Below are 20,496 nucleotides of genomic sequence, written 5' to 3'. Positions count from 1 at the left end.
TGAATGAATTTAGAAAGATATTAAGTTTGTAAATATTTATGATTTAAATGATATTATAATAGATCAATCTCTTAAAAAATTGTTACTATTTTCATAAAATTATAAAAATCAAATAAATTTATATAAACGATCCCTTACCAATGCTCATTTCTCCAATTTTAAAAATCTACTAACCCCAAGTAAGTAATATTTTTGGGTAGTCGGTTCACCGTCAAAAATAAAAAATATTTTACCAACTGGAGTGCAGATGCAGTACCCTGTCCAAAATATAATGCGCTTTCTCCTTTCATTAGTAAGGGAAGTTCAGGCTTTCGGACCTTCCTGCCTCCTCCGATACCTCTCCCTCTCACTTCGGACAGTGGCAGTATTATAATGTTCTTTCTCTTTTTTAATTTCTCTCTCTTTCTGTGTGGTGAGATCTAGCAAGGAGAAGACTGTGGCCTTCTTCTCTCTCTTCGTCTTACTCTGCAAAGCTGTTCTTTTCTCTTTTCTCTTGCCACTTTTCCTTTTGCGAATCTGTTTTTTTTTTTTTTTTTTTCTTTGGCGAATCTGTTGTAAGACTTGACAGGTGGTAGTGATTACAGACCTATCCGGAAAAATTGTGTCTTTTAATATTGTCTGCCCTTATTCATTTTCTCCATCATCCTCTTCTGAAGCTTTCGGAGATCCATCCGTCTTGGTCGCTCATACATTCCAAGGGTAGCTCTTGGCTAAGCTTTTCTTTCCCGTCTTGTTTTGTTTATTTTTCTCTATTTGTTTCTCCAATGTGTTACTTTATCTGAGTGCTTTGTGTTTTATTTCCTCTGTTGCTGGAGTTCAGCTGGTTGTTTGGGAAATTATTACACTCTTGGGAGCTCGGATTATGTAAAGATGAGATTTTTTACTCGGAGTCTCCTCTCTCTCTTTCAGCTTAGATATGGGTTTGGACCTCCCTATTAAGCAACCTTTCCAGTAGAGTCTTGTGGCATTTGTTTCAGGTGATTTATGATTGGAAGGCCAAGGATTTCAACCATCCAAGAGTGCATTTTGGGTTTTTATTCCCTTAAAGGTTTTCCTACCTGCTCCTTTTGTTCCCCTCAAAGGATTCTTCTAAGGGAATCAAAACTTCATTCTTGACTGATTTGAGATTTAATTTCATCTCTTAACTTGTACTTCATTTCTGTTGTAAAAACCAAACCTTGCTTTGGCCTTTTGATGCCTTGCTATTAACCTTTGCATATTGGGTTTTCTGCAAATGGTGATCAAGGAAGAGAAATCTTCTCAAAAAGTTGAAGCTGGGCCTTGCAGGCATTCTACTGCTAATGATAGTGATGGAAGTCCTTGCTTTTCGGATGCTGATGATGAGCATTGGCATTCACCTTATGAATCCAATTCGGTACATGAATACAGACTTTCTATTGAATCTAGTCACGAGATATCTGGAGCTCAAGAGCCTTGCAGAAACTCCTGCATTTCTGATTGCTCAGTTGAAGTGGATTTGGAGTGTGGGGCACCGGAGATAAAGGCCAATGTAGAAAAAGCTGAGAAGGATTGCAGAATTTGTCATCTGAATTTGGAGAGTCATTCCCAGGAATCTGGCATCCCGATTGTATTAGGTTGTTCCTGCAAGGATGACTTGGCTGCTGCTCACAAGCAATGTGCAGAGACGTGGTTCAAAATCAAAGGGAACAAGTATGATCAATGTTTTCTGATTAATATTTTGAGTTGCAAATTTAAAGTTATTTTCTCTTTTCATATTGATCTTTTAATCTGCATTGCCTGGATGCCCATGATTGTTCAACATCCCTTGTTTACAATGAGCCTTTTAGCATCTCTTAACTGTCTTTCACCCTTTTTAATTTAAAAATGGCGAGCCAAATATCATTGTATAGAATGTGCAGCTTAGACCTCATTGTTTATATATTAGCTAGCTGATTTAAATATTCTTTTTAGTAAATAAGCTAATGTAATATCAATATTAAATTTGGAGTGTCACTTTTTTTTTTCTATTGTGTTTTCTCCCATATGCCCAAAAACTGTTGTGTTTTCTAAGTTTGAAATTCTATATAAAGTTAAGGTGCCATATAATGTCTTTGGTTTTTTTAAATTCTTTTGTATTGGATGTAGTTTGTTGATCTATTCTTTGAATATCAGGTGTTGGAATTCTATCAAGCATGTTGTTGATAGTGTAAATAATCATGGCTCTATTAGAGTACTTTGTTGATGTTTGGTGACAGATTTTGGGCTCAAGTTTACCAACTAAGTAGTTGATAGGATTAACAATGGTTCAAGGCCAAAGGTTTTCAGTTCAAGACTTGTGTTACATTTCTATTTTCCGCCATATCACAATATAGTCCTATGTTTGATCAGCCCTGTTTGAAGCCATGCTTGTTCACTTTTGTTGGAGGAAAAGCTTGAGCCCAAGAGAAATGAAGATCATGAGAAATAATTTACAAGTAAAACACTAAGAAAATAGCACAAGAGAGTTTTGCGTGGTGCTGTGAGATCCATTTACATTCACTATCGCACAAAGATGCATGCCTCTTTGTCCAAAAACAAAAAAACTAGATAGAAATATTTATCCTCAGATAATTTTCTTATTTTCATCTCATTAGTTTTCTTCCCACTCTAAACTTTGGCATGTTCATCCATTAACTATGCTCCTTAAACATGAAGGAAAGTATACTACCTCCTATGTTGGAACACCTCACTAGCCACCAACTCCTATAACCATTGTTTATTTCCCCTTGATAAGGCCTCCAATTTTCAACTGCTACCTCTAGCCCTTCAATGGTTGTTGTCGACCACCAAATTGAGAAATCTCTTTGTATTACATCAACCAATATAATTTCTAATATTCGATCACTCTATTAACCTCTTCTTTGATCTTCGCCCCTGCATCGGATTGAATATTGGAGAAGAAGTTACGGTCTTCAACGCCATGCAAAAATCTCTTTCTATAATACTTAGATGTGATAGAGAATACATTTGTAGATATTAAGTAGAGTTTTTAGGAATGCATGCAAAACCCATGAACTAAATCCATGTTTTAGGTTTTAATTTTGCAATTAATATTGCTGAAAAGATTTTATCTACATCTCAACACCCTTGTAGCACAAAGCTAGCTTTTGCATAAGGGGTGTGACGAGCACAAAGTTGATCATGGTATGCAAGTTTGAACATAATATTTTAAGGTCATATATATGCCAATTCTTTAGCCCATATTTGTAGTTCAATAAGTTGTGGTTAACATATAATGCAAAACACCTTATAAAAACATAAGTAAACTTATTGCGTGTAGAAAAACATTTAAATCTCAAAAAGGTGGAATAGCTTTTCGGACGTGTGAAAATTATTTAGATATTTTTCAATCATTGTACTTATTGCGACATGTCTTGTGATTCATCCCACAAATGCATTTCTCATATGATTAAGTGGTTGTTTATTTTGATGTTAATTGCTTACGTGCCAAATAACTTATTTTATTTTGTTCAAAGCAAACTATGAATGAAGCAAAACTACTTTACGGTATAGTTCATTTTCTTGGCCAAGGTAATGTGTCAAATTTTATTGATGTATTTTGCAAGTGTTCACTTTGCATTGCATTATTCTTCTAGCAAATTGAATGGTTTTAAATCAAATCACCACTTCCTTTTCAAATACCCAAGTTGCTATTTGTTGGCCTGATCTCACCAATCCATGCAAACAGTTTAGATATGGTGCTATTAACATGGTTATAGGTAAAGATAAGCTTCTATGTTTAAAGGAAATTACTTCAATATTCAGGCTTTCAGTTATAATCCCTAGGAATTTCTATTTGTTGTTTCTTTTCTGATTTGGAGTGGATGTTGTTGTTGCTTTCTGTTGAGAGATGGCATATGTTTTTTTATAAAGATGATATGTTTCATAAACCTTGTTTTTCATGAAAATTGCAGCATTTATTTACTTTTATTAAAAGAAGGCATTAGTGACTTCAGCATCCACTAAAAGGTAAATGATTATGACAATCAAAACCATATGAAATTAGCTTATCAACATTTTTACTTCTGGCTTTTTAAATAGGCAGTAATTTAATAAGTGCATAAACTCATACTCTCTTGAATTGCATATTTATCTGCAGTTAAGTAAACTCTCCATTTTTTGTTTGAAGTCCTTATCTTTATATATGCATCACACAAGGACATGTTCATCTTTCATATTGTTCTGACATTTACTTCATGTTAGGATTTCCTAGTGTGGCGGAGAATGGCACGAAAGTAAGAGTATAGGGGCATATACTCTATTAATTATTATTTTTACTTAGTCCTTGTTTTGGTTATCTTTTTAGATAATGTTGTTAAGTTTGTTGCCTCTTAGTTATCAACTCATGTATGAAACAATAAAATTACCGTACCTTTATTTTCTAAGGGCCCGTTTGATTGCTTGAATTAGGAATTTAGGGGAATTTTGAATACAATGCAAAGTAAATTCAATGCATTTTGAATTCATGGGATATTCTTTTTTGTGTTTAAGTGGAACTAATAAAAAATAATAAAAATAAACCTATGGCATGCTTAGGGAGGGAGGCGTGATAGAGGCAGAGGGAGGCAGTTTCATGAGCAGAGTCATGGCGTCGCAATGGTGTCATATTTTTTTTTAATGGATGAATTAAAATATAGTTTGAATAAAATAGAAGCAGAAGGAGATGGACCTTCGAAGAAGCAACCAATCTATCATGTGCTTGTGCTGGGAAGTTCGTAGTGTTGAGGGAGGTCATGGGTTTGCTTGCGTGTAGGAATTGCGATGGGATCGATAACATTAAGGAATCATAAAGAGACCTCGCTAGGGGTAGTAATCGACAAGATTGACATTGTGTAACGGAATTGTGACAAAAGATTACTGGGGGAGGTATGATTAGATTGGCGGCATGTAAATGATATGAGGATATTGTGATGGGATCTCGCTTGGGGAAGGCATCTATGGGATCGAAGGTGTATAGAGAAGAAAGGGTTGCAATGGGAGCTATTTGGGGTCAGCTTGTGCTGTATTTTATTTTAGTTTTATTCAAGTGATTTCAGAATGGCCAAAAATGAACTAAGAATAATTTTCAAGTTCATCCAAGAAATACATTGGATTTAATTTTTCAGCCAACCAAACACTTGAATTTTTAAAACCACTGCTTTTGGAATGCAATGCATTCAAAATCTCTCCAACCAAACAATATTTTGTGCATAATGTATGATTGTATGTTGAATTCATCAGGAATGTTTTCCTTTGGGAAAAATGAGTTACTGAATGGTAGTTTTAGAAATGATTGCATGGACGGTAACCAGCTTAGAATAGTTTCTTTTTTTTAGTCTTTGCAAGTTGTCTGTGGAAAAGTTCTTATGACTTTTTTTAGTGTTTTTTTTCTCATTTTATATTCGATTCATGCTGTTATGGTTAAAATTGTGTATGGACATTTGGTGATCCTAACTGATATTTAAGGAACTTTTGCCTAAGCTAAAAATAGAGGCAATTCAACCGCATCTCTTCTGGTTCCTGTTTAGAACCTGATTATAGGTTGCATTGTTTTAGAAACTTACTAATGCTGACCTGGTAAGAATGGATTTTCAGATGCTCATAATCATTAATAATTTGTTACTGTAGTAGTTAATAGGAATTGCATTTCAGCTTTTGTTGATAATGAGCTATTATGCAAGTAGAAGTGCACTTCATTTGTGAAAGCCCCAATTAGTATTTTACCGAAGCGATCTAATTTCACAGGGATGGTAGATATTTTTTGAGAGTTTTGACATAGAGTGCTTTATTAAAAGGACAATTTGTTCAGGTTTTTGACATTACTTCAATATCTTCTTTTGGTTGTTATGATAGTTTCCAATATGTTTTGGTTTATTTGCTGTATCTTATTAAGATAACCCTCCTTATTTTGAAGTCTACAGAAACCAACTTAAAAAAAATAAATCATGTTTGTTGAAACCTAAATCAGTCTTCATGAAGATTTTATCTTTACCTCCAAATACATCTGTTTATATCTTGTATTTGTATTTCCATTAAAAATCATTACCATAGAATGTTTTGAAGTATTTTAAGCTATCAATCAACAAGTGTCACGTTAAGTGGGAAGTTTAAATTTCAAACTTGTCATTCTTTCAAAATAAAGTGGAGATTATATATCAGTCTTAAAATGATGAAGGCAAATTACTGTTCTATCATTTATTATTCAGTTACTGAGGTGTATAAGTGATGCTTCATGTTTGGCTACTATAAGAGCATGGTTGGTTGTTGTAGGGACATCTTGTAGTTAGGCACTTCATAATGTATAAGCTAAATTTTATTTAAAAATAAAAAGGGTGTACCTAAAACAATGTTTATGTTGTATCTAGAAGTTAAAGGTTCAAATTGTTGAGGATGCACACATCAACCTCTTATTAGAATTCACATTGATTGGAATGCTGATTTTGGCAGTCCCTTATATTGCAATGGATTTCTAGTTTTTAGTCTATTGTAATTTTACTTTTGATTTGTTCTAGTTCTTTGTTGGAGCTATTTCATTCTAAGGATGCATTTCAAAATAAATCATGGGGGTATATTTTTTTACAGATTTCTAGTTAAATTATTATGGGATCAGATATAGTTGGTGATTAATTAGATCATATATGTTCACTATTTGAGCTTAAAATCATGTAAAGATTAAAAAGATCATGTTCATTTAGGTTTTGTTTGACTTCTCTAGAAAAATTATTGGCGGTGATGATTTTTAGATAACAATATTGAGATTAAAAAGGAAGTCATTAATAGTTCATTGGTGCGATTGGATCATTAATCCGATATCATTCTATTAACATCATGGCACTGAAAACAAGACCATTAGATCAAATATTTTATTGCAGTAGAATAATGATAATTTCAATTTTAAAAACTTTTTTTTTGGATAAGTTTGGATAATTTCTGTAAGAATTATTGTTTAGTTTGAACTCATGGTTATTTGTAGTTGGATTTTTATTTATTAGTTGAGTTTGAATAGATTTAGATAAGAAGTTGTTGAATAATGCAGCTAATGGGAGGTCCCTTCAGCAATCCGTGGGCATCAATGTGAGGGCTGTAGTTGGAGATCCGTGGGTAGTAATCCAAGGGCTACAGTTAGAGATCCGTGGGATATGATTATTATTATTAATCAGATTAAATATTTTTCCTTTTTTTTTGTTTATTCTCCTAGAATTTATATATATGTAATTATTCCAAGGAATATAATAGAATTTGAATTTCACTCTAAATAATTTCTTCATTGTATGTTATCATCAAAATCATAAGTTCATGATCCCGGATTGCAACAATCTATCCTTTTTTTATGATGACAAACATTTTGGTTCAAATTGCAAGAAACTTATGTTTTCTCCTAATCTCACCCTCAGTAGATGATATACTTCAAAAAATAAAGGAAAGTAAATTTATGTGTTTATTTTTTGCTTTTTTATTTCATTTTTTTTGTTTTGTTTCATTTTGAGTTGTGAACACAAACGAACACACAAACAATATAGAAGCTAAAAAAATAGATTAAAGAGAGAATTACAAAATACAACCAACCATGTACTCCACCTTTTGACATCACCAAAAAGGAGAAAAACAAAAGGAACAACTACAACAAAGACTACAACATAGATTTAAAACAAAGACTCCAACCAAACAAGCAATCTAGAAGTAGGGTGATCATTCATTAGATGGGGGTGGGGGTGGTTGGAAATGGCGGTGAATAGTGTCCATTGAACTTTCACGGAGATCATGCGGCAGACATTCGATGGCGGTCCAACGAAAGTCGGCGGCTTGGTAGAGGTCCGACTATGGTATGTTGTCGGGTGGAAGTCTAGCGGTGGTTTGATGACGATCGGTGATCGGGCAGAGGTCCGTTGTTAGTCAGTCGATGGAAGTTCACCTAATATCTAGCAAAAGGTCCCGCCTCATGTTGAGAGTGAGATCTTTTTATAGATTTTGATAATGACGTTCCTCGTAGATTTGGAGAAGATCCAGAGCAAATTCCTTATTGATTCCCTCGTTTATAGGGTGTTCATTCAGCATTTGATTTCCTTAATAATGTCCAAATTAAGTGATCTTGGGCTTGTTGGATTCATCTCGTTGAGCTGCTCGATTCGATTATAAGCATATCATATTTTGATATCATTTGGTTATCCAATTAATATTTTAAACTTCCCAATATACTTTAAGCTCTTGATATGAGCTCCTTTGGGCTCAGATCATATCGATTTTGGTATCGTTGGGTTCATATTATTGAGGCGATTAATTTGACTATAAGTTTGCTGAAATTGGAGATTGTTCCGAATTAAATTGAATATGCCTCAAGATTCGTGCTTGATCAAACAAAAAAAATTTTGGTGACATATAAATAATAATGTGTTATAGTTGGGAGGATGAAAAATTAGCCTTTTCTGACCTGAAGTTATGATTTCATATATGATAAATTTTCCATTCCTCCTAAAAATAGGACCCATGATCTAGGGATTAGTTTTAGTGCGATCAATCTATCAACTATGATCATAATCTGGGCATCAAATTGTGGAAATACATAAAAATTGTGTTATTGAAGTATTAACAGTATGATTTCTCCTAAAAATTGCTTATAATATTGGTTCTCATATTACAATGTTGAGATTGAAGCGAATGTTGTTGGGGGTTTGTTAGCATGATCAAATCTTTAATTTGACATCATATGAGAGAGCTTAAAATTATGAAAGTTGAATCATTTGATTAAATTTCATATTACAGTTGGATAATGATGAATTTGAGTTTTCTTAAACTTAATTGGATAATTTTGTGTTTGAATTTAAATTTAAATTAGGATAATTCTGGCGGGATTATTTGTTTAGTTTGAACTTATCTAGTTGGTTATTTGTAAATAGGGTTTTCTTTTTGTTGGTAGAGTTTGTTTAGGTTTGGATGAAAATTATCCCTTTTTTATTTGCCGGTTAAGAAGCTTATTGAAATTAATCAGAAATTAGATTACCCCATTTTTCTTTCTTTTTGCTCTTCCTTGCTCCCTCAACTGTAAGTTATCATCAAGAAATTAATTGAAACCTCTAGAAAAAATTTTGAAATACATTCAAATCCATTCTAATCTCTTATTGTGGGCTTACATAATAATACGGAGAGGTTAACTATATATCATAAACTTACAGAGCTACAGTTCAATAGGATAATTCTGATGTCATTAGATTGTTAAGTGTGTGATTTACTGGAGCTAATTTTTATTCTATCGGATAAACACCATTTAAAATAGTGGTTTTGTGCATAAATGTATTTATGTAAATTATCTTCATGGATGATTTTGGGTTCAAATTTTTTTTGTATTTCCGTTATCCGGATGAGCAAGAATTTAAATTTGAATTTGAGTTTCTTTAGAATTTTCACCGCCTTATCTTGCATAAATATCATATTGAAAGGAGCCTATTGTTTTAGTTTGTTCTTTATCTTGCCATGTTTAAAATTACGCAATTGGGTATTGAGGCATTTTTTCGTTCGTGAGGTGAGGCGTAAGCCTCAACATTAGAAAATTGGGTGAAGTCAAAATGAGGATTTTTTTATATAATTACCAAATAATATATTAAAAGTTAATAGAAGAAATAAATTAGCATATATATGAAACATAAAAATGTATAAAATATAAAGTGACAAGTTTTCTTAGTGTTTGTAATATTTTTCAATTATAAACCTCAACTTTATTTATTTATTTATTTTCCTCCTAAGTTATTCTCTTGTTTGTAGTGCTAAATATCTATCTCATCTAATTTCAAGCTAAATCTACTCTCTTTTCAAAATTTTAATTCAGTATTTTGCACTCTATTTTAATCCGTTAGGATTCATTTCATGAATATAATTTGCTAATTCAACATAAAAATAAACATCATATGATGTTATGCAAAGGACAATTTTGTTGAACTCTCTGAAGCAGTTTTTGATAAATACATTATAATGAGAATTGATGAAAATAAAATAAGAAGTAAAATTTGATAAATTATTACTTTATTATGTTCATTTTGAAAATAGAGAAAGAACTATAAAATGGTAAAACAATGTGAGATCCAAATCTCTAAGAAAATGTAAAATAACAACCAAAGAGGGCGTTAGATCAAGGCTAACATATTGGCAATTTTGAAAGATTGGCTACTTGGAAATAAAAAACCTACAAAAGAAAAATATAAACAAATTGACCAAAAGAGTTTGTGAAAGATGCCATTGAAGAGATTCAAGATGTATTAATCCTTCTGTTGATAGACACATATGATCCTAAACCATAGACTTAAACATGTCTTTTCACATTGTCACTCTACTTCATATTAAGAGTTATCTCTAATTATTCTATATAAGCTTTATTTTTCTAATGATGTTGTTAAGTTATGTGTGTTGGTGGTAGTCAAATCAAAATTTATTAGTTAGATTATGTGGAAGCTTCAAAATGTAAGACATTCTAGGCTTATATAGGAATCTGATCCCCTTTGGATAGGTTGTTGAAGAAAAATATAATTCGACTTAGAATATTTGGCAGTTGAAACATAACCAAAGGTGAGATGTTGATTGCACAAGCTAACAATAATGACACTTAGTTATAAATTAAAGCTAGCAAAGGATAAAACAATACTGTTGAATAAATAGATTTTTCAGATCTATGAAGATCTCAATGACAATTAGATGTAAAACATGGATTTTGGTTATTATTTTAATTTAAAATATAATTACAGATAGTTTTGATAGTTTATATATTTATATCAATTTATTTTAATTATATATTTCGATAGTTTTAAACCCAAAAGTTTATTACAATTGTGTTATTATTGATGAACTTCAAATTTAAATTAGAACCAAATTTTCTTTTGAATTTTCACTTCTATAAATAAAATACTTAAAGAGCTTATTGTATTGGATTTTTCATATTGTTGTGGGTTTGGAGGCATTTTTTCTTGCATTGGGCTTGTGTTAGACAGTCCTGAATAATACTTTGCTCGTGTATAACATTATTGTTGTCAGGTCCGAAGTCTTGAATGAGAAAAGTTGAGGGTTGCGTTAGATGGTCGACAGCTAGCATAAAATTTGTTGAATAATCATGACATGAATCCTTTAGAGAAACAGGATTCATATAACCGACCCCACGTAGTGGGACAAAGGGTTAGGTTGTTGTTGTACTTTGCTCGTGTATATATATTCCCAACAAGGTGTTGATCTTCCAAAACTATTTCAATATTTGTTTTTTTTTTTTTTTGGGTTTCGTATGAAGGTTTCTATAGAGCATTCAAAGTAATGTATCTTCTTTATGTGGAAGAAACATCACTGGTTACAAGTGCTGGTTAGCATAACTGTTTCTGCACTGACGCGGCTGTTTCTTTTATTCCTCATGAGAACTGCTTTTTGTAATGTGCATATTTTACTGATCAATTTATTGTTTGACTGATTTCACATAATACCCAACTTTTGTCAAATATTTTACAGTCAATTCTGTGCCTCGTTACAGGACCTGCGAAATCTGCGGCGCAACTGCGAAGAACGTGGTTGGAAGTGGCGAAACCGAGTTCATCGAGAGCTGGAATGAATCAAACAATAACTCTGCACCACCGGTGGTGCAGACTGAAACACGAAGCTTTTGGCAAGGTCATCGCTTCCTCAACTTCCTTCTTGCTTGTATGGTATTTGCCTTTGTCATCTCTTGGCTTTTTCATTTCAATATGCCAACATGAGGATCTTTCAAAAGCCAGATTGGAGGTTCCATCCATCCGCAAGGTAAATGAAGTCTATATAACGTTTAGCTGAATTTCTCACCACTACTGTGAGAAACAAACCAAAGAACTCCTGCAATGGCCGCTACTTAAGTCTATAGGAATTGCAAAGGAGTTTGCTGCGTGAAGCTGTAATCTGAAATGCCTGCTGCTAGCTTGCAAAATCAAATATTGAGTGTTTATGCTTTGTTTGTGAACCTTGTAATGTTTATATAAGTGATTTTCTCTAAGTGATTTTCTGGTCTTGTGGATGATAGGAGAGGCTTTAGAGATGCTCCGTGATTAGCTGTAGTTGCTTGCAAGCAGGCACCATCACAGAATATTCTCATCCAAATTGTGGTCTGGTTTTCTATCTTACATGTTTGGCTTAATTGTGCTGTTTTTCACCAGTAAATGCTGTTGTAGGTGTAAACAACTTAGGCTTCGTTCGGGACGGCTTTCTTACTGCTTTTTAAAATAGCTTTTTATAAAAAATTTGTACTAAAATGTTACTTTATGAAGCAGAAGAAAGCCGTCCCAAATGAAGCCTTAGTAAAATTTGTATTCATTTCAATTCCTCAGCATTTCTCTTGTTCTCCTATCTTCCATCAGGCTTATAAGCCTAAACAACTTAGTAATGCTTTCTTAAAAGGGTTTAATGGAGTATGATTCGTGAAATAAACTGCAAATAGTAGATGGATTGAAGAAAACTTCTGATGGTAGCAGCTGTGAAGATAAACTGTTTGGTTCTTCTTGATATGTTGTATAATATATCCTTATAATATATTAATGTACTCTCATTATTTGATGTTTATATAATAAACCTTTAATAAGTGCTCGCTTTAGAAAATAATTAACGGTCACTAATATCTTGCTATCGAATTCATAGGATTGATATGCAACAAATTCATACCGTTCATTACACATGGAGAGCCAGTTAAAAAAAAATTCTCCACAATTTTTTTTTTCTTGAAAGAACATTGTAAGAGATGTAATAATACTTAGCAGCTCGTTACCTAAGTCCCTTAGCTCCTTGACCATCGGTCATGGAAAGCTTTATCATGTCTTTCCAACGTGGTGCCTCGTTGATTTGTATGGCTACTAGCCCATTGATGTTGTATGCTAGTTGTTGTATTTTGCTATCAGGTTGACAAGTTAATTTTCAATCCACAACATACACTATGCTTTAAAATGCTCTAACATTGCAATCTCCTTTAGGAGCAGGCCTCATTTTTTGTAAGTTTTGACAGTCTAATTTATGACCAACTGAGATTAATCATGGAGGATAAACTTCGGTTTTATTTTGAACTGCATCTTAAAGCAGTTTTGTAGTACAAAAAATTTAGAAAGCCGTACCAAACGAAGCCTTCTTCTCCTCCAATTTGATTGCTGATCTCAGTATGGTTAGTACAACTTTATACTCAACTTGATTGTTATTGGTTTAGAATATCAAATTTATATTGCACAAGCGCTGATGACATCTTAGAGGTTAGTTAAAATGACGCAAACTTTCTTGTTGTTCTCTTTGGAAGCACCATCAACATAGATGATCCAAGCATTCTTGGCTTACAAAGCTGTCTTAAAGCTCACTTTCCTCTATATTCATTAAGGTGATAAAGCTTCAAGATATGACAAGATTTTATCTAGATTAGGAGGAATGTTAGCCGACATGATCATAAGGTCACAAAATTCCCAATAATTGGAGATAATTGGAGAGATATTAAGCCGTCATCAAAGCTAGCGCTCTACATGGGATTTTGGATGAGTACCATTGGATACCAACATTCTGCGCGGGCGGGCTTCACCCACCCATGCACACCTATGGTGACTTTTGGGATGTCGTATCCGTCAATGCCCACCCACATTCGAGGCATTTTTAAATGCAGTCCATCATAGACTGATGACTGCGGTGTAGTGTTATGCACTACGTAGTGAGGATTGAGATAATATAATGCAGACTGTGATTAGCAATAAAAATTGGCACCCATAATCACCCACGGGGCCATGGACGTTGGGTACGTGGGTGGGTGGGGATATGGGTATCCATTGCAGGACTCTGACTGTCATGAGAGACTTCTATTATGATCAGATATCTTAACTTCTTGGGAGTCAGGTTGCAATGATCAAGTTGACTATTCCACCAATAACTCAAGGAGCTTTGATTATGTATTAACTAGATGTATTAGTCTTTGGTTTATTAATCGGCTAGGGGCACTACATTAAATTCCTGGCTCTCTCATATCTAGTTTGCATTCATAATTCATTATTTAATTTTAAAAGACATATTTTATTATTTTAATTTTGTTATTTGTTAAAATAATAGTTTAAAAAATTTTATTTGATATATTTTTGCAACTAAATCTATCGTAAGAAATATGGGTCCAACCAATCCTTTTAGATTATTATGTGAGTAGAGAAACCTTTCTATAGTTCGACTCCATTGCATAGGTTTAATTCTATGCTGATATAATTTGAAACACAATCCTGTAATTTGGGTCTAACACAAATTTCAATTCTTATTCAAATCCAAGTTGAGTATCAAAGCCCTACATGAGGTCCTAGTACCCATTGGACACCCACACTCTGCGCGGGTGGGCTTCACCCACCCACGCTTAACTATGGCGACTTTTGGGATGCAGTATATGCCGATATCCATCCACATTCCAGGCTTTTTTAAATGAAGTCCACCACGAATTGATGATTGTGTTTCATTGTTGCGTACTGCGTGGTGAGAATTGCAACAATATATTTCATACAGTGATTGCAAATGAAAATCAGTTTACCCCCGATGTTGAGTACTCACCCATAACCACCCATGAAGCCATGAATGTTGGGTATGTGGGTGGATTGGGGTATGGGTATCCAATGCAGGGCTCTGTTGAGTACCCATTAATCATGGATTAATTTATTATTTCAAGAATGATATTTTAACCAACAAAATAAATTAATATTAAGTTAACATATATAATGTAAATGAAAATTATGAATATCTAATGCATTGAAATTTTTAAATTTTTTGTGTTTTATCTGTTAATTTTAGATGATTTTTTAAATAACAAAATTTATATTTTTTTCTAATAGAATTTAAAATCAAATAGCAAATTGTAGTTTTATTTCAGTTGGCATCAATATTCCTCTTCTGCTGTTTGACCATATCTTATTAAAGTTTTATTTAATCTAGTTTTGAAGTTTGTTAATACGTTCGGATTTGGCTTTCAGATGAATTTTATAGTTAAATTCGAGCCAAATCAAATAAATAACCATATTTCAGTTCCAAGGTTATGGTATCGGACTAACTGCTAAGCGCAAAACCCAAGCCGCAGACCCGAACGGCAACATCGCAGTACGATTCCTAATCTTTCGTGGCAAATTTGTGTTGGAGGCAAGTCTAGGTTTTTTCGTGTTCGTCCGCTCTTCCCCGACGCGCCGTGCAGTTATTTTTCGAGCTCTTCTCATGGCTGCCAAACCTACATCTACAATGGAAAAAGAACAGGTTTGCTTCTACTGCTTGTCTATGTTTCATTAAACAAAATGGTTCATTGAAGAAAACAAATCTGGAAATTTTTTATTTTTGAAGTTTTTTTCTTAATTTTATCGCTGTCGCCGGTAGTATTGTAGAATGTTTTGGTGTTAAAATTATGAAAGTTTTGATTTTTCGACGAATATTATGGGGGTTCATTGCGTTGACCGACTTGAAGGGTTTTTTGGTCGATTTGTGTTGCCTCTACGTACTGTAGATTTTATGGACTTTTTTTTTCCTTCGCAATCTTTGATTGCAATCATTAATGTCGTGGTTTGCTTCTTCATGATATATGCGAGTTAGAATAGCATGTCTCCTGTAAAATGCTATGCCGATTTACTCTCTACTGTGCAGATCTTTGGGATGGCGGAGAAAGAGATGGAATACAGGGTAGAGCTCTTTAACAAGTAAGACGTTCGCTTGTTGTTGCCTTTTTTTTTTGCCTGTCATTTATGAATTCCTTCTGCTTAGATGGGATCTCAGTGCATGTTGGTGCAAATGCACTTTAATTTCTTTCACTCTCCCTTCTCTTCTTTGGCTCATGCTAAATAAGACACACCATTACATCAGGGTTTCTTTGAAGGATAAGCCTTTTTTATTTTATTTTTATTTAAATCCTGATTAAGATTTGATGATCCTCATATGCTTCTAAGCTCTCTGAAGTTTTCATACCATGTGGGTGATGAGACAAAAGGTAAAAATTGAGATTTGAGATCAATATGGCAATCATTGAATTTCGGCACATGATTTGAATATAGGCGAGATATTGCATATATAATTGAGGTTGGTAATTATTGGGTAAAATATTTTCTCTCACATTTCCTTAGCATACGGCATGAAACATAGATATTGCATATATAATTGAGGTTGGTAATTCTTGGGTAAAAACTTTTCTCTCACATTTCATTAGCATACGGCATGAAACATTGTTAGAGCTTCCTAGCCCATTGTATCCAGATTTGATTTCTTTGAACCGTTTATTTACATTTCCTTTGAATTTATGCGGCACCAATTGAGTGTTTTACAGCCTATGAAAACCAATATATTGTCAAAAAATTTCACCTATGGTTACTAGTTCAGACAATCTTTGAGATGCATATTTTTATTAAACCTGTCATTTCAAGCTTCATGTTGAAGTTTGCCAATTCCATCCAAAATTCATCCAAAGTTGGAACAATATTTGCTAGCTGCACTGCGTAATCCATATTGTTCATATTATAAGATTTTGTATGACAAGGCCCCTTATTTTTGCGTGCAACTTTGTTTCACCGGGTGTGGTGTTATTAGAAAAGGAAAAGATAACAAATCTATGCACTTCTTATTTGGTAAATTCAATTTTGTCTCAAAGTACTTGCCATGCCTAGTGACTTCTTGGTTATAGTGATCCATATCCATTTTTAAGCCAAATTTCATTCCCAAATACCTGATCCCCACTCTTTACAAGATGGATAAAAGAAATTAAGCATTTGATTTTATTTGATAGAACTGTGCATTTTAAATGACATCATGGAGCAACTTGGATTGATCATTTCTTGCTGTTTAATGCAGGCTTACTCATACATGTTTCAATAAGTGTGTTGAAAAAAGGTATGTTTTTTTTTATACTTTCTCAGTTTAGGCCTAACACAATTATTTTGTACTTGTGATATATTGGATTTTACTTCTACAATTTAAAATGCTCTAATCGGTGACATATCTACTAAAATATGTTAACAATTTTAAATAATGAAGAAAATGGTTGGAATATAACGTTTAGAATTATGGAGGTCAACCTTAGAGTCTAAAGACTTTCGTTTGAATAGATCTAAAACTAAATATATGGAGTGTAATGACCTTTCTTTATTAGATTTAGATGAGAATTTGATCCTTAACAGGTTATAATGGAGAAAAAGGATTTATGTAGCTGACACCACATAGTGGGATAAAGGCTTGTTGTTGTTGTATAGAGTGTTTAGAATATTAGAGTGATGATTGAATATATAATATGTAATTTTAATTTGTGCAATATAAATAAATATATTAGTAGAAGATAAAGGGATTAATGTCATAGGTTTAAGTATCAAAGTTTATTATACATAATAATGTGAATATAAATGGGGATATAGTTTATGAAGTTAAGGCAAGGTGATTAAAATAGAGAAGGTTCTTAGAAATTTATTTAATGAGGGGATATTATGAAGAATTAAGGGTAAATTAAATAAAATTACAATTAGGCTAACAATGTTGTATGGATCTGAATTTTGATAGTAAACAAGTCATTAATAACTAAGTTGAGCTTGATGCATGGCAAAGCTGGAAAGGATAAATTAAGGAATGATTATATTTAAGGAACAATTGAAGTGAGATTTATTAAAGTTGTGCTAGTTGAATATAGAACTAGATGGTTTGAACATAAAAACAGGATAGAAGATAAACGCAATAGCCGAGTAGATAAAATTAGTGTCAAGAAATTAATGAGGAAAATTAATAGGAAGTGTATTTGAGAATTAACTTGGCAGGAACAATGAAAAATGAGGATTCATATAGCTCATCCAAAATAATTAGGATGAAGCTAATGATGATGAAATATTCATTTATATTAAATTTTTTGTACTAAAACTCTGTTTTAAGAAACAATAAAAAAGTCGTCCCAAACGAAGCCTAAATCCAACTTTTGAGCATTTATTGTGTCGCACATTTATTGTGTGCTTGTGAAGTCCAAAATTATGTATTATATTTTTATGTACTTCAAAATTCTCAATCGAGCTGTATGCTATACTGGCATTTAACGGTTGGCCATTCTACTACTGAAATATTTGTAAAATGTTGTGCCAATAACTATGGAGCTTTTGGAAGTGCTGCCTGAAAGCATACTTTACATAGAGGAGCACTGTGCTATACTTCAGTAAAACTTCATATTTGTAATATAGTAAAGTAGTATCATGGTTTAATTCTAGATGACCATATATTGAAAAATAAAAACTTCCCAGAGCTGTTATGATCATTATTATTAAGAATATTGAGTCCTATAAGCTCTTCAATTTTATGAAATGTATTTTTATGGGTTGCCTTATTTTCGAAACAAAGTCCATTAATGTCCTCATTATCATTTCTGGTATAAAGTTCATGGTGTTACGCTAAACCGACATTGACTAGTATTAGAGATCATGATGAAGTGATCATAGGTTCTCTAATTATAGTCGAATTACATTAAGATTTAAGGATCAATATTGAGTTTATATCTTTCATATTGATAATGGAGATGAGTATGCAGAATGAGGTGTACTGTTGTATGTTTTTTTAGTGAGAACATAGTGCCAATAAAATAAGTAAAAATTAATAGAATATTGAGAGCCTAGAGTTAGTAGAATAAATGTATGGGTTTTAAGATTTTAGTTGTTTGGCACAAAGCAAAATAAGTGCAAGGTAATATTTTATGTACTTAAAAATTCTCAAAAGTTGAGTTTTTTTTGGCTTGTGAATTAAGCTCTTTGTGGCTTGAAACTTTTCCCCTTCCTTGCGAGAACCACCCCTGCTCTCTCTCATTTGCATTTGCTAATGCGGGCGTTCTCCTCCGCAGGAATGTGCTCTTATTGCGACCCACATTCTTACTTCCTAGCCTACATGCATCCTCCTTGCCATCTCATACTTAACCTTCCATAAGAAGATCATGATCTTTCTGCAACACTGATCTACAATCTTCGTTGGCAATGGCTAGAAAATCTGGCCATTTTCCCCCGCAAGACCTGCAACCTAGATCTCCATTGCTGGTCATTTTCTCAGTGTTATAGAAATTCAGCCATGTTCTTTGATTGGTTTTGTTTTTTGCAGATTTTGTCTGAGATTTAGTTTGAAAGTTATGGACATTTTTATGTAGGTTTAGGTGCTGTTTGATAGCAGGCTTTATCTAAGAAACAATTTTTATAATTTTATATGTTTTTCAAATCAATCTTTTTATTAGGTGAAAAATTGCCTTCAAATATTTATCTAATTTTATATTATTTGAATTTTATTTTTATTTTTCTTCTCGGTGAATTGCATTTTATTTATTTTGGTATGTTATAGTTAAATTTAATGGATATATTTTTTTAATTAAGGGATGTGGTCTTATTTTGTTCATTACGAAAATATAAGCGATATAGATGATTATATAACTTGTTGAGTTAAGGTTACAATAATAATAACATCAAATATTTATTCTATTATGTAGGGTTGGCTACATAAATTCTTTTTTTTTTTGGGGGATATTTAGGCCATTTAAGGCAAACTCACACACACAACGCATACACATAGACTCGAACCCTGGACCTCTTAGTTGGAAGCCTAAGCTCTCAACCAATAGGCCAAGGAGAGTTGTGTACATAAATTCTTCATTATGTCCTTTTAAATAGTTGCGGATCTTCTCCCTTTCTTTTCCTCAGGTACAAGGAGTCTGAACTCAACATGGGTGAGAATAGTTGCATTGATCGCTGTGTTTCAAAATACTGGCAGGCGAGTTTTTTTAATCATTTTTTTTATATATTAATTTGCCTTTAATATGAATGAATTGTACTGTATCTTTAGGTTAGCTCTTGCACCAAGTAGCAATAAAGCTCTAGTGCTCTAGAAACCATTGTTCTTTTCCTTATTCTTTTTTATCTTTTTTCTTCCAGGTGACTAACTTAGTAGGGCAGCTGCTTGGTTCCGGTCAGCAACCAATGTGAGGCCGGGGACTTGAAACAAAACTTCTTGTAATAGTTTTTCGTATTTCTTGTAATAGGGAACAGCAGCTTAAAACAATTTTATGTTTAATTTTGTTGTCTACATTTTTGGGAATATTTACAGGTTGAATGGTTATTATAACTATTTAATTGGTGAATGAATTAAAGTACTAATCTTAGTGCAAATTTAAAGATATTTAAATTCATCTTAATGTAAATTATGTGAGGATATTCTTGTTGACCTTTTTGTTTTTTAATGAGTTAAAGGTGGGGTCAAGAAGGTTGTAGTTGTCATCAGGAAGGTAGTTTCTTAGCAATATTTACATGAGGAAGCATGTTGAAGATGGAGTAAACGTTGTTGCAAGGGATTTCTCGCAACCTTATCATAAAAATTTTTATCAATGAATATATTATATCATTTCAATGCTCTAGTGTCACAAATGTAATAAAATTGATAGAAAAAAAAAATATTGGTTGTTAAGTTGTTTGGGATAATTCTAAAAAATCTTAGAATATTCAAATTAAGGCAATCGTGAAATGGTGATGACAGGGAAAAATTATTCTATGTGAAAGTCGAATC

The 20,496-nt window shown here is 32.9% G+C and overlaps 2 protein-coding genes across 2 annotated transcripts; both read left to right on the top strand.

The window, feature by feature from the left end:
* The first annotated feature begins 274 nt into the window (after nucleotides 1-274).
* LOC110098471 lies at nucleotides 275-12,127 on the top strand. Its single transcript, XM_020825313.2, has 3 exons — nucleotides 275-699; nucleotides 821-1,671; nucleotides 11,477-12,127. Exons 2-3 carry the CDS (start codon nucleotides 1,235-1,237, stop codon nucleotides 11,697-11,699), a joined length of 660 nt encoding a protein of 219 aa, XP_020680972.1. The 5' UTR covers nucleotides 275-699; nucleotides 821-1,234; the 3' UTR covers nucleotides 11,700-12,127.
* A 2,862-nt stretch (nucleotides 12,128-14,989) lies between these two features.
* LOC110098473 (mitochondrial import inner membrane translocase subunit TIM10) lies at nucleotides 14,990-20,112 on the top strand. Its single transcript, XM_020825315.2, has 5 exons — nucleotides 14,990-15,210; nucleotides 15,592-15,644; nucleotides 16,786-16,824; nucleotides 19,638-19,707; nucleotides 19,869-20,112. Exons 1-5 carry the CDS (start codon nucleotides 15,172-15,174, stop codon nucleotides 19,917-19,919), a joined length of 252 nt encoding a protein of 83 aa, XP_020680974.1. The 5' UTR covers nucleotides 14,990-15,171; the 3' UTR covers nucleotides 19,920-20,112.
* Nucleotides 20,113-20,496: the final 384 nt, after the last annotated feature.

This window comes from Dendrobium catenatum, unplaced genomic scaffold, assembly GCF_001605985.2.
Source record: "Dendrobium catenatum unplaced genomic scaffold, ASM160598v2 fragScaff_scaffold_71, whole genome shotgun sequence".
Taxonomy (NCBI): domain Eukaryota; kingdom Viridiplantae; phylum Streptophyta; class Magnoliopsida; order Asparagales; family Orchidaceae; genus Dendrobium; species Dendrobium catenatum.
The sequence above is the reverse complement of the archived record's forward strand: the minus strand, read 5'-3'. Positions and strand labels throughout refer to the sequence as shown.

Coding starts and splice junctions, on each gene's coding strand:
- LOC110098471 (XM_020825313.2), top strand. CDS start 1,235: ATGGTGATCAAGGAAGAGAAATCTTCTCAAAAAGTTGAAGCTGGGCCT. Junction 1,672..11,476: donor TTCAAAATCAAAGGGAACAA/GTATGATCAATG, acceptor GCCTCGTTACAG/GACCTGCGAAATCTGCGGCG.
- LOC110098473 (XM_020825315.2), top strand. CDS start 15,172: ATGGCTGCCAAACCTACATCTACAATGGAAAAAGAACAG. Junction 15,645..16,785: donor AGGGTAGAGCTCTTTAACAA/GTAAGACGTTCG, acceptor TGTTTAATGCAG/GCTTACTCATACATGTTTCA. Junction 19,708..19,868: donor GTGTTTCAAAATACTGGCAG/GCGAGTTTTTTT, acceptor TTTTTCTTCCAG/GTGACTAACTTAGTAGGGCA.